At 35.9% G+C, this 14,848-nt stretch overlaps 1 protein-coding gene across 1 annotated transcript in view; it reads left to right on the forward strand.

Moving 5' to 3' along the window:
* The first annotated feature begins 10,367 nt into the window (after positions 1-10,367).
* The window catches only part of LOC107758153 (GDNF family receptor alpha-4-like), a 65,159-nt gene continuing 60,678 nt past the window's right edge, over positions 10,368-14,848 (forward strand). Inside the window, exon 1 of the mRNA XM_016575822.1 lies at positions 10,368-10,451. Within this exon, the coding sequence (XP_016431308.1) occupies positions 10,409-10,451 (43 nt within the window). The 5' untranslated portion in view covers positions 10,368-10,408. The remainder of the gene's footprint in view (positions 10,452-14,848) is intronic.

Consider the following 14,848-nt stretch of genomic DNA (forward strand, 5'->3'; position numbering starts at 1 on the left):
AGTGACTGTTTTTGCTCTATTTCACCAACGGAAATGATTCCAAACAAGTCCACAAATAACCTGTTGTGCATCTCAGAGCAACACACAATGGTGTTTCCTTACTGAATGATTCAGCGCTTTTGAATGAATCGAGTGAGTCAATGATTCAGTGACTCGTTCATTCTTGAATGAATCAGCTGTTTGGACGAATCGGTTGAATTAATGACTCAATAACTCGCTTATTATGTGTGACTTGGTGCCACCTACATTCTAACTGAATTTATTGATAAAATGTAAGAATTTGATGTTAAAGATGACAGATACTGTACATGTAATAAGGGGAAAATGGCCCTTTATAAAGACAAAAAGTGAGAATATTCCTTAAGAAGGCTTAAAAGGATAGTTCACCCAAAAATGAATTTAGGGCATCATTTACTCATCCTCATGTCTTTCCAAATATGCCTGAGTTTCCTTGTTCTGTTGATATTTTGAGAAATGTGGGTAATCAAACAGTTAGTTAATGGTAGCCATTTACTTCCATAGTATTTTTTTTTCATACTATGGAAGTCGATGGCTACCGTGAACTGCTTGATTTAATTTTGGGTCAACTATCCTTTTAATTTCGAGCCTTGTGCAAGCATTACAATAAGGTTACAAAACCCAACCGAGCACACAGCAGTCATGCCAATATTTGAATAATAGAGGATTTTGCTATTTCTATTAACTTGCCAAGAAAACAGACTGTTTCTGTATTATTGTTTCAATGTTTATTTTGCACCCCAGGCTTTATTTTCAACCCCCAACCTTCCAGACCTTTTGCCCCGGCAAACTGGTTTCTCTTAATTTGAGTAATTAAGTGCACTCGTAGAAGCCCCCCATCCGCCCCTCACAGCTGTGAACCGTGTCAGGTCAGGTCAGTCGATCCACAGCGACCGCCACACAATCCAAGATGTCCTGCGGTCAGTCCTGCTTCAGGAAACAGAGCGAGCGTTTTGACCACATGAGCCGCTCCTTCCCTGCTGTTTTCCCACACGCTGCTGAAACACATCTGATAGCTTATGGACTTTAAAATCCGCAGCTGTTGACTCAGGTGCCATCTGATTATTTTTGGCCACCAGGGGTGTTGGTGAGATCAGTGATAAATGTTAGAAAGCAACCTTTTACCCTGCGTAAAGAGCCAAAGAGACAGCGAGGGCCCTGTTATAAAACCAAACGATTTTATGAATCTAGCACCCGACACTGGGATGGGAATCCGATCCATCTGGTATTTCACCGGGACGTGACTAATCTTTCATTAAAGGGTTGATAATGGGTGAAACTTTAGCGGTCATCAGAGGAAAGAGGAACAACATGCGAGGCTCCTCGAGGCATAGACCTAATTGTCACACTTTTTACTCCAGTGAATATTTCTCAGGGTGCACTGAAAAAAATGTTGTCAAATCAATTTTCACTCAGAAATTGCTAGTAGATTTTGCAAGCAATTCCAAGGAAACAGTAAGTAACACAATGATATTTTGAAGTAGAAAATCTGAAATAGTAGCTATTGTATTGTACAACATTCGCCAATAATATTTGCTTTTTTTTTTTACATCTTTGAAAAGTAATTTCTAAAGGTTTATTTTTGATGGGCAGTTTCTTTGTAGACACATGCCTTGAAGTCTTAGCTACGAAAAAGCTTTGAACATTTCCACTGTTACTGCACTTGAAAGAAATGTTGCTAAGAAAAAGCAAAAGAAAATTAATGTATGGTTGTATGTATATGTATCTATATTATTTATACTATATTTACGTTATTTTTATTTTCTGTCTGACCTAAGATGAACCAAATAAAGCAACAACAACAAAAAAAAAAAAAAGCTAAAAAAATACATTTATTGTAATTAATAAAATACATTGAAAAAAGTTGTAGGATAAAAAAACAATGTCACTCATATATTACCATCTAGGATTGTAAACAGTAAAATAATAAAATGGCGAATATCTAAAAAGTAACATAAATATCAAACTATTGTTATGGACATATTGTAATTAATAAAATACACTGATAAAAATGGTGTAGGATTAAAACAAAACAATTGTCACTCATAAATTTCTATGAATAGCAGTAAAAAAAAGCTTTAAAAAAAATTTACATTTCACACATACAGTAGTTACAAAAAATGCAAGTAACACATTGAATTAAATGTGATATTTTGAAGTAGAAAAACTGAAATAGTATTTTCTTGTCAAATATATTCCAATAATCTTTGTCCCATTTACATCTTTGAAAAAATAAATTTTGAAAAAGTTTTGTTTCAAGCATGCTAATTAGTTAAAATAAAATAAAAAATGGATGAAACACCTGGAATATGTCTACATCAATTGCCAGTTTTTAATGTTAGCAAGACAAAAATCGCAACATCCACTCAAACCAAAAGTGGTGATTAAAAATTCACCTCTGTGGTCTCTGAATAAATTAAAACTCATAACATGTTTGAATTTAATATTTTATCCTCTATATTAAAACATAAATGATATGAAATGCCATATGGAAATGTGCCGCTGACCTGTATGTGTGTGTGAAGGAGACTATATTTAAAGGCGCACAGGACCAGTGCATCTTAACCTGTTCTGCCCACACTGTGGTATGACATGCGCCATCTGTTGCGGTGGAGAGTGAGAGGTCGATTACGTACAGTATATGGCAATATCTCTTGGAATTCGCTTGTGGCAGGTGTCTAATGCCTTCCTCTCGCCCGGCAAACTGGTTTCTCTTAATTTGAGTAATTAAGTGCACTCGTAGAAGCCCCCCATCCGCCCCTCACAGCTGTGAACCGTGTCAGGTCAGGTCAGTCGATCCACAGCGACCGCCACACAATCCAAGATGTCCTGCGGTCAGTCCTGCTTCAGGAAACAGAGCGAGCGTTTTGACCACATGAGCCGCTCCTTCCCTGCTGTTTTCCCACACGCTGCTGAAACACATCTGATAGCTTATGGACTTTAAAATCCGCAGCTGTTGACTCAGGTGCCATCTGATTATTTTTGGCCACCAGGGGTGTTGGTGAGATCAGTGATAAATGTTAGAAAGCAACCTTTTACCCTGCGTAAAGAGCCAAAGAGACAGCGAGGGCCCTGTTATAAAACCAAACGATTTTATGAATCTAGCACCCGACACTGGGATGGGAATCCGATCCATCTGGTATTTCACCGGGACGTGACTAATCTTTCATTAAAGGGTTGATAATGGGTGAAACTTTAGCGGTCATCAGAGGAAAGAGGAACAACATGCGAGGCTCCTCGAGGCATAGACCTAATTGTCACACTTTTTACTCCAGTGAATATTTCTCAGGGTGCACTGAAAAAAATGTTGTCAAATCAATTTTCACTCAGAAATTGCTAGTAGATTTTGCAAGCAATTACAAGGAAACAGTAAGTAACACAATGATATTTTGAAGTAGAAAATCTGAAATAGTAGCTATTGTATTGTACAACATTCGCCAATAATATTTGCTTTTTTTTTTTACATCTTTGAAAAGTAATTTCTAAAGGTTTATTTTTGATGGGCAGTTTCTTTGTAGACACATGCCTTGAAGTCTTAGCTACGAAAAAGCTTTGAACATTTCCACTGTTACTGCACTTGAAAGAAATGTTGCTAAGAAAAAGCAAAAGAAAATTAATGTATGGTTGTATGTATATGTATCTATATTATTTATACTATATTTACGTTATTTTTATTTTCTGTCTGACCTAAGATGAACCAAATAAAGCAACAACAACAAAAAAAAAAATAGCTAAAAAAATACATTTATTGTAATTAATAAAATACATTGAAAAAAGTTGTAGGATAAAAAAACAATGTCACTCATATATTACCATCTAGGATTGTAAACAGTAAAATATTAATAAAATGGCGAATATCTAAAAAGTAACATAAATATCAAACTATTGTTATGGACTTATTGTAATTAATAAAATACACTGATAAAAATGGTGTAGGATTAAAACAAAACAATTGTCACTCATAAATTTCTATGAATAGCAGTAAAAAAAAGCTTTAAAAAAAATTTACATTTCACACATACAGTAGTTACAAAAAATGCAAGTAACACATTGAATTAAATGTGATATTTTGAAGTAGAAAAACTGAAATAGTATTTTCTTGTCAAATATATTCCAATAATCTTTGTCCCATTTACATCTTTGAAAAAATAAATTTTGAAAAAGTTTTGTTTCAAGCATGCTAATTAGTTAAAATAAAATAAAAAATGGATGAAACACCTGGAATATGTCTACATCAATTGCCAGTTTTTAATGTTAGCAAGACAAAAATCACAACATCCACTCAAACCAAAAGTGGTGATTAAAAATTCACCTCTGTGGTCTCTGAATAAATTAAAACTCATAACATGTTTGAATTTAATATTTTATCCTCTATATTAAAACATAAATGATATGAAATGCCATATGGAAATGTGCCGCTGACCTGTATGTGTGTGTGAAGGAGACTATATTTAAAGGCGCACAGGACCAGTGCATCTTAACCTGTTCTGCCCACACTGTGGTATGACATGCGCCATCTGTTGCGGTGGAGAGTGAGAGGTCGATTACGTACAGTATATGGCAATATCTCTTGGAATTCGCTTGTGGCAGGTGTCTAATGCCTTCCTCTCGCACTCCTCAGCCCTACCAAACTATTAAAATTCAGAAATAAATCTCAAGGCTTTATAGCTGAAGTGGAGGCTGAAGAGAAACAATTGTTCTTTTACAAGCTTGTTGATGGTGCTGCATGCTGCATGTTAAAAATAAATGAAAATCATTTTGCAACATGATAAGAGTAACAAATAAAATTGGGTGGAAACACATTTGTATGAGAAATACTGATTACGCTCAGTATATGTTTCAAACAATCAGTGGCTCCATTGAGTTTTCGACAAAACTGTGGTTTATAGTGTGAGGGAGAGGCCCAGTGTGGGTGTAAATGATCCAGTGAAATGACATCAGTGTCAAGGGACGGGAAGAATAGCTGAGAGCAGACCTCAGCTCTCGTGCCCTTCAAGTGGAGTCGGAAATATCCCAATTACAAGTGCATAAATGACAAATGGGAAACTATGGCACAAGAGTTGCTGAGTTGTGTCTGTTTGAATCATGGTGGAAACACTGATCTATAAAATCTATTTTTTATGGTTCTTCTGTAAGTCTGTGGTGCAAATTATCTATTTTCACATAGCATCAATATTTTGGTAAATATTTAGGTCATTTAAATTTTAGAACTTCTATGATTAGTTATGAAACATTGCTTTAGTTCAGATACATTTTGTGCTAATTGTGCATGTTTTTTAAAAGACATTTTGCTTTTGGAAGGATGGGAACATTCTAGAAGTTACTGTAACATTCTGTAATATTCTAGTGCTTTCTGGAACATTCCAGAGCATTGTGGGACATAAATCATCCAGCGCACACTTCTGAAGTTTTGACGACTCACTTTTTGTAACTGTTTATGTTAAACGGTATTATGCATGTAGCATGTCATTTCTATGCATGAGTAATAACAGATTAGCTCTTTGTCAACATACTTTCATGAGCACTCTTAATGATACACAAAAAAGTCATGTGATTTTCATATTCAGCATGTCAAGCTTTATAACAAACACTAAAAATAAAGGCAAAACAAAACTTTTATAAAAAAAAAGTTTTCATGGTGTAGTCTATATAATAATGAATCAGTTTGATTCACAATTCAGATTTTCTGATTCACAATGAAATTCGATTTGATTCAAATATATTTGATTCTGATTAATGAGTCTTTTCTGTATGCATTCATAGTGCATTCATAAGATTATGTAAATGCTTAATGCTTCTCAAAAAAAACAAAAAAAAACAAACAAAACAAAAATACTTAAGATTATTTATTGCACAAAACAACGTGAAAGTAAACACATTAATGCATGTACATACAGGCTACTTGAATTAAAACAAAGAGTGCACTGTGCTGATAAAGTATTTCAGAGTTCAGCACACCTAGGAAAATATATGTATGTACTGTATGCATATATATATATATATATATATGTATTAACCCATTTAATCCCACTAGTCACAATAGTGACCGCAAAGAAGGTTTTCATTTATAAAGCGGTAAAAATCTTACTGAATGATGTTTTTATTGCATTTCCTGCAAATATGGAAAAAATAAAGGGCCTCAATTAAATATGTGCAGTGTCACATGATTAGTGCAAATTGTCACATGACCAGAGCAGGTTACTTCCTGTTTGCATCATGAGAAAGATGATGGCTGCGTCAAAGCTTGAAAACGAAAGGTTAGTAAAGTATGTTAACATAAAGATATGACAAAGAATTTACTATTTTTAGTATTAATATATGAATTCAGAATTATTATTTTTTTTTTTTTTGAGTGTGGTCATAGAATAAGGAAACATGTTGATGGCAACACTAGTGACCGCTGGGATAATACAGTGCATTTAGGTATAAATCCAATTACAGTGGACAGTGAAGGTTTGCACTAAAAGGTTGCAATGACAAAATACTGCACTAAATTAAAAGCTCCAATGTTATAAATAAGCACACAGGTGCACTTGAAGGCAACATCTTTTCCAAAACATCAGCCGTCTTGCTTCCTACTGCCTACATAGGCAGCTGCCATCTATCACAGAACCTCATAAATGACTGATTCGGGACACTCTACATGGGCAGCAACTCCCTGAACCACACAAATAGGCCTACTGTAGCGCTCTACAGCGGAGACTTGACCCGCAATTGATTTCAATAGACTGGCGTCAGCATGTAGCTAAACTAACAGCTCTAATAAGCTCAAATATACACAGATATTGAGTAAAATAGATTTTAGTGACACCTTTTCTTTAAATGATTCGAAAATGGCATTTGGAATCGACTCCAATAGCACCATGCATTTCACCAGCTGGCAGCTTGCACTGTAAAGCAGAAGAGACAGAACGAGAGTAGTTGACATTATGTAATTCTCACATTAGTCCAGGCTCACTCTTCTTTCACACCTGCCCTGTGTAGAACAGCAGGTCTGCGCCGCCGTCACAGAGACGCACAGGATTAATTATCAATCACACAGCAGAAGCGCTGCAGACTGAGCGTCTCTTATCAGGCCGTGTGATGCTTAGCATAATGCTCGTCTGTTTATTCTTTCTGCTGCACCACACTTAGTGGTCGTGGCACGGGTCAGGGCAAGAAAGAGACAAAGACCACACAGAGGTACATACTGCCTCACTTCAGAGTCACATGATCTAAATAAAACAGCCCCGTCTGCTTTAGCTGCAGGTTTGTGCTTGCAGTGTTTAACTGTGCATTTAAACCAAATAGAGGAGAGTGAGGTATAGTTGTGCCACTTTTCATACAAAAATAATAATAATTAATAAAATAATAATAATTCACTATCCCATCCCAAAGTCCTATTTTGCTGCATATTATTCACATTTTCTTATAGATTCTCATAAGCAAAGAAAATGTTTTATTTTCAGAATATTTTAAGGTTGTGAAACAATTTTTTATCATTTTTTTAAATTGAAAAGATCCTTGATTAGAGAGGGTGAACTAAGGCACATTATTTCATATTCAAACCATCAAGGCTGCAGGGAAAAGTTGCTTCTTTGAAATTTGAGTTAGCTTCTTCAATACATAACTTAAACTCTTGATCTTTTTCGTTGAATTGTGGGTTTCTCTTGGCTTTCAGCTTGATTTTTTTCCAAAGAAATGTGGTCCCCATTTCGAGCTTATTTATTGTTTTTGTTTTCTGAATTTGCATGCAAAGCTTACTATAACTATAAGTGTAGTCACTATAATATACAATATTTTCTCTTTTTGAGTACATAAAATATGCATTTTTAAATAGACATTGTCTTTTAAACAAACATAAATTGAAAAGTTTGTATAGTTTGAATTATGTGATTTTGCATGTTTACCCTGCCCTGTTTCCATATTTTGCATTAATTTTTATAGCTGCAGCCCAGTGGTCTACAAACTGCATAACATTTTCTTTCACACCCTCAGTATAAAAATATAGAAACTGCTAACTTGTCAAGTTGCGTTTTCAGTCCAGCAATGCTTATGGTATTACTTGCCACTACGGCCTATATTAAAACATCTTTCTACTGATTTTCAAAGTCAGTTGCAGATATATTATTGCCTTTCTTCCCTCCAGCAGCAGCACACACAGGCAGTTTTACTTTTTTACGTTTAATCCTCTTATAATTCATCCAAACTTTGAGTGCTTTCTTACCACATCTCTTTCCCTCATTTCAAAACCCCCTGAAGTCTACGATCACCCATGTCATGACACATGCACACAGTCCAATCCTGAAAGAGCTTCAGTCTAAACAATAGAGCACACTCTCATTCCAGAGAGCCACGATGAGAGCACACAGCTGGAGTCAGTCCTGTCATCAGCGTGCATGAATGAGATGGATTGATTATGCAACCCCCTTTTGGACACACTCTTAAAAGTAGGTTCCAAACAGGGGTTTTGACAATGATGCCACAGACGAACCATTTTGAGTTCTAGTTAATTATTCTATTTCTGTGTATACGTTTGTTAGTGTAAAATCTACTATGAAATGTAGTATGTCATAATGACATGGCTGGTAAAAATGCAATACATGATTGTGATTATGAGTCATAACACGCAGTTTTAATGAGCTCTACAGTGCTTCCACTTGCACTAGTATGCATTCATTAAGAATGAAGGCCGTGGCTTATGATGTAGCACCACAGCCTTGGTGAGAAGGTTAGCAGTTCTCCAAGGCACGCTTTGATTGCCAATATGAACCAGGGCTGTAACCACAAGACATTCCCCTCACACAATACATCTATATTTGTGATCAATGAATATAGGTTTTTGATTGATTGATCTTGATCCCAGAAAAATGAAAATTTGCTGAAATTTTACACGCTCTCAGGCCATCCAAGATGTAGATGAGTTTGTTTCTCCATCAGATTTGGAGAAATGTAGCATTGCATCAGTGTCTCAGCAATGGATGCTCTGCAGTGAATGGGTGCCGTCAGAATGAGAGTCCAAACAGCTGATAAAAACATCACAATAATCCACAAGTAATCCACACCACTCCAGTCCATTAATTAATGTCTCAAGAAGCCAAAAGCCGTGTGTTTGTAAGAAACAAATCCATCATTAAGACATCTTCAACTTCAAACTGTTTCAGGTCCATAATCCATAGTAACACTTCCTCTAATGAAAAAGTTCATCTCCTGTTGTTCTCTCACGTCAAAATCCACCCACATTTTTGTTTAGAGCTGTTTTTTACTGTTTTGGCTTAGAAACAGTGCTTGATCTGTGCATATTTCACTCCTGATTCAGACGAGACGACTTTTCACTGGTGAAAGCAATTATGGATAGGGTAAACATCTTGATGGACTCGTTTCTTACACACAAACAGCTTTTTACTTCTCAAGACGTTAACTGATGGGCTGGAGTGGTGTGGATTACTTGTGGATTATTGTGATGTTTTTATCAGCTGTTTGGACTCTCATTCTGACGGCACCCATTCACTGCAGATGATGCACTGGTGAGCAAGTGATCGAATAATACATTTCTCAAAAGGAAGAAACAAACTCATTAACATCTTGAATGACCTGAGAGAGAGTACATTTTCAGCAAATATTTATTTTTCAGTGAACTACTCCCTTAACTTGGTCCTCTTAAAGTCTAGTAAATGCTGAAATGCTTCCTTCTTCCATAATAGTGGCCGTCCTTTCAGCCAGTCTGCGGGACTCATTCTGTATCACTAAATAGAAGGCAAGGAGATAAAAAAGAACAACTTTGAAGAGTGTTTTTTAGCTAATAGTTCAGCACCAGCTTCTGAAATCCACAGTTCAAAGCCAGAATCAAAGTGCAGGGTTTGTAGCAGAAGGTTTGATAGCCTCTCTGACCCTACGGCTGTGTCTGAAAACATACTGAACTGCATCTAGACAGCATTTTGAGGCGCACATCTAATATAGACACTCATATGATACAGCCTATGTAGGCAGCTTACTAGGTTTTGAGACACAGCTCAGCTCAAACCTCTCTCTCTCTCTCTCTCTCTCTCTCTCTCTCTGTGCTCAGAGTTTGATCTTCACTCAATGAAATCTGACTCTTCATTCACTCGTGTTCTTGCCCTCGGAGGGAACAAATGCCAATACGAGATAATGGAGCAGATGGAGAACTTTCATTAGTGCTTTAATTTCATCTCAAGCTTTATCTGACGTCCTGATTGACAGTTTGACACTTGGCGTGCGCGGCTGCCCTGCATCTTCAGCGGACGTTTATCTCATTTTTGACCATTTTAAGAGTCTTTAACATGCTGAATTGCTATGAACCGCGCTGAAAACAGAACGGCTTTTCTCTGGTGAATATAAAAGAGACAGTTTCGCGTCATTCCGAGCCAGTTCTCTTCAGACGCGCGCGGAAATGGATCTTATGGGACTCTACCTGCTTCATCTCAGCTTTGCCGGTAGGTGATGTGCTGCGTGCGCGTTTCATCTTCTGCGTACTGACATCAAAGTTCCGCAAAAGATAAAGCTGATACAATGCCGAGAGTTGCTGGCATTATTGGCTATTCACTGATGTGCACAGGCTTTAGTATTAGACTTTTACTTGATTAATAAGAATGAATCGAACTAAGAAGAAATGTGAGCATGATAACCTGCTTTCTTCTCATTTGGATTTATGAACCCATATAGGCTATTTTGTGTTATTAGTCAGCTGAGGTGTTTGCTCAGGTGTGAAAGGTTACTGCTTTCATTGGCATTTGTTCTAAGAGTCAATTTATTTTAGTAAAATTATTGATTAAAGGGCAATATAAATTTTAACCCATAAACTTTTAATTGCTGCCTGTAATAAGTTCATTTTGAATGTAATTACTTGTGAAGTATATATATATATATATATATATATATATGCACTGATTTATTTATATATATATATATATAACCCATTAGAACATTGAACATTAGAACCTTTATAAAAGATACAATGTGTTGTCAGTGACCTGCAATCTGTAGACTCAGTTGATTGAAAAGCCTGTGCGTTTTAGTTGATTGGATTTGTGCAAAATATATCTCTGTGTTGCTGCTAATATAATTAGATTTTCAGGTAGACTGTCTTTTGTGTGTGTGTCGTGTATGAATCAGAGGATGTATGCATTCATTATAACAAGTGCATTTGCATGTTTTGATGGATTCACATATGAAAGCTTTGAAAAATGAACTCGCAAATGAAACCACAAGAAACATAAACATAGCTTTGAAACATAATTGTAATTTTTGAAACATAACATTATTGTGCATTAATATAGTAGTGTGAGAACTTTACTCCTCATATAAAAAAATCAGGGCTTTTTCTGACTGGAACCAGAGCTGTAAGCTTGATTGCTGATTTAAGAGTTCATGTGCATAATATCGGTTTTATTTGATTAAATTTATTTTATTATAGCAACAATTTTATATTCACCTTTTGGTTTGTCTGCTAAGGCAATCAGTTATCGAATATTCCTCTGTAAACAGAACAAAGTAAATGCCAAACTGTTGTTGAATTACCTGAAACAACAAGCAGTCAAATGATCGATCTCTTGAGTTCCTAAGAGACATTAAGAAAATGTGTGTTAAAATCATCACAACAATGCTGCTGCTTGCTTTACTTAAACCAGCAACATAGCTCACATGAATGTATTTTTCCTATTTATTTTCAGTATATAGATTATTCTTCAGTAAATAATTTTAAATTTCAGCTCTGAATCACATCATGACGATTGGTTCAAAACTTATTTATCTGACCATCAGGAAAAAACACAAAGGTATAATACCGTTTACGTAACCATAACATGTTATATGAGGGATTGAACTGCTCATCATTGTGAAGTTTAAACTTCCAAATGTATATATATATATATAGGGAAGTTTAAACATGGAAATTTTACTTCCGGAAGCTGACTGTTACGCTCTGTTCTTCTAACATTTATCCAAACTGCTTTTTTAGTTTCCATAGTTATTGAGCTTGAGTGAAGTCCATATCTGTTTCCCTTCATTATGAACATCAATCAAGACCCTTTCAAGTCCCACATATACAACATGTGAACCTGTGAATATAGGACTTAGCTCCAGTTCTGCAGGTAATTCCACTGTCACTCAAGGGGACTGAAAAGCAGGCAGTTTGTTAGCGATTAGCCAAGGTGAAGATCGATTCATGCTCTGAGAGCTTGTAAATTAGGAACTCTAATGTCCGTTAGCTCAATTCTGACCTTGTTGTTAAAATAACTAATATCATTATCAGTACTGACATGGACCTATACACTACAATTGATCATTTATGGTTCAGGTTTTCAAAGCAGGCTTCAGCTGAAATATGCAGTTCAAAGCCATAATCAAACTGTAGAATTGTAGCTGACAGCTTGAAGATCAGACTCTCTCCACCAGTCAACTCAGTGTTTCTCACTGCTATGCACAACAGTCTCTCTCTCATAATCTGCACTCACAGAAATATGATTCTTAATAAAGTAGCTTGCATAAACTTTTATGAAAGCCATAATTAATGAAAAAGTGCCATTTAGACATAATTCATGGTTATTTAAGATGTTTCACAGTAGTTACTGTGAGATGCTCAAATTATGGTGATATCCCACAGAAATTCATTGTCAGTGTCAAATGGTCATTTTTTCTGTAGCCAAAATATTTATATATCCTATAGAGAAATATCCAATCAATCGATGAGAATTGAACTCTGCTCATATTTTTTTTTGCATAATAAAGTTAATGGCCAAACAGATGTTTATAAAAGTTCACGTTGTTGCAGATGAAATGTAACACAGATAACATTAAAGAAATATTTTTACCAGGTTAAATGCTGATTATTAGTAACTCAAACCCCTTTATCTAAACCTCTCTACTTAACCGACGGTTGCTCACATCTGCCATGTTTGTAGTTTTTTTTAGCGTTTGTAGTTCTGAACTGAATCCTTCGCCAAAGCGCAATGGATTGTGGGCAATATTAGCCATTAGTGTGTGCACGGATCCACACTTCAAAAATCGACCTGAAATAGTAGACCATCCGGGGACTTTTGCCCTACTCTTTTCTCTTTGGGATGCACTTATTTTAATCTTACATACTATTGAAGATGGATAGTATGAACATCGGGATGCAGGGCACATGGTCCAAGTCGTAACTCAGAACATTCCGAGCTTACAAGTTGTAATTATGAGTTTTGGAGCATGTGAAGGCTTTGGCGTTGATAGTGTTGCCATAGAAACATATAATTCAGCTCCGAGTAGAATGTCATGTGTGTCTTTTCGGAATTCGGTAATTACGACATGGCGTGAAGGCAGTCTTTATTGCAGTATATATATCCCACAATAGTGTCATGGCGGACCACCAAACCCAGTATAATTTTACAGACAGGCTACTACTGTTGTTGTGTCACGGAATGTAGATTTAGGAGTTATTTTGGATGAGAATGTAGTTGTTTAGACTTCAATTATGGGGTTTGTTAATAAAGATAACGCCTATTTGAAAATTTGCTTCGAGGTTTTCGGAGATGTGAGCTCCAGGGCGTCAGCGGCCATTCAGCGCTCAGGAACCCACCGAGAGCAGCCACACCTCGGCCAGATCTTCTGGAATTTGTCACTGGCTCTGATGTCTCTATAGTGGTCGAGTGGATGAGATAGATTTTGCTTTGGGTATATCTTTAGTCTCATGAATCTATTATTTGTTCCAGAACAAAAAGTTTTGGCAAAGGGCAAAGTTTCATGCTGTATTAGTGCTGCGTTTGTACTTTCGACTGAATTACTTAGCAACTTTTATAATGGATATTGTGGTTTATGAAATATTATTGTTCAATAAATAATATCTTATATAATAGTGTTTAATAATAGTATGGTATTAATAATGGTATTGAGAAACGGTTAGTGATCATGATTTTAGTTACTTTGTTCTGCCACTTTAGATGCCGACAAGAGACTGTTTTTCTGAGTGAGTCAGCAGTAAAGACTTTTATATTGAAAGAGACTGAAACAGCATTGCAAACAAGGTGAAGTCTAGCAGGATTGGTGATACAGCAGTTATATGATAGCAAAATTGCATTGGTAGTGATGGTAGAGCATGGTATGTATTGATTTTTATCATTTTATTATTGATTTTATCTACATAACAAATATGTAGACCATTTAGTGTGACAGACTAATGCTGCAAACTACACAGAACTTGCACAGCGTAGGCTTCTCTCGGGTTGTTACTTTATTTTATTATTTTTTTATTTTGTAACAATATTGCATATGAAATACATTTATGAGTTCACTGTCATTGGTGGTGAAGAAGCTGTTCCAAGTTGAAACTTCAGGAAATTACACTGAATATTAATGGTTCATTTTCTCGGGTGAATCCATGGATAGCCCTGAAGTGTGAAATGTCTGAGAATTAGTAATTAGTTAAAAGTAGACTTTGAACAAACCCTTAACCCTTATTAAACTGGTACGTATCTCATCCTGCACAGCTCGTGACGCAGATATGAATGATACCTCAAATTGTGTGGCTTGTTGAGGAGAAGCATTTCATTACTTTTCTAAGATAAAATGGACAAAAAAACAAACAAACATCCCAACCAACATCCCAAACACACTACTAGCATTGTGGCTGCAACTTTGACTTACTCACATTGCCTGCAGAAATTGTAAAAATCTATTGATGGCTTTGTGATTTATCCCTATCCATATAATACAGATCTACAGTGGTGTGAAAAAGTGTTGGCCCCCTTCCTGATTTCTTATTTTTTTGCATGTTTGTCACACTTTAATGTTTCAGGTCATCAAACAAATTTAAATATTAGTAAAAGATAACACAAGTGAACACAACATGCAGTTT

This window comes from Sinocyclocheilus rhinocerous, unplaced genomic scaffold, assembly GCF_001515625.1.
Source record: "Sinocyclocheilus rhinocerous isolate Xijiao unplaced genomic scaffold, SAMN03320098_v1.1 scaffold2038, whole genome shotgun sequence".
NCBI classification, from domain to species: domain Eukaryota; kingdom Metazoa; phylum Chordata; class Actinopteri; order Cypriniformes; family Cyprinidae; genus Sinocyclocheilus; species Sinocyclocheilus rhinocerous.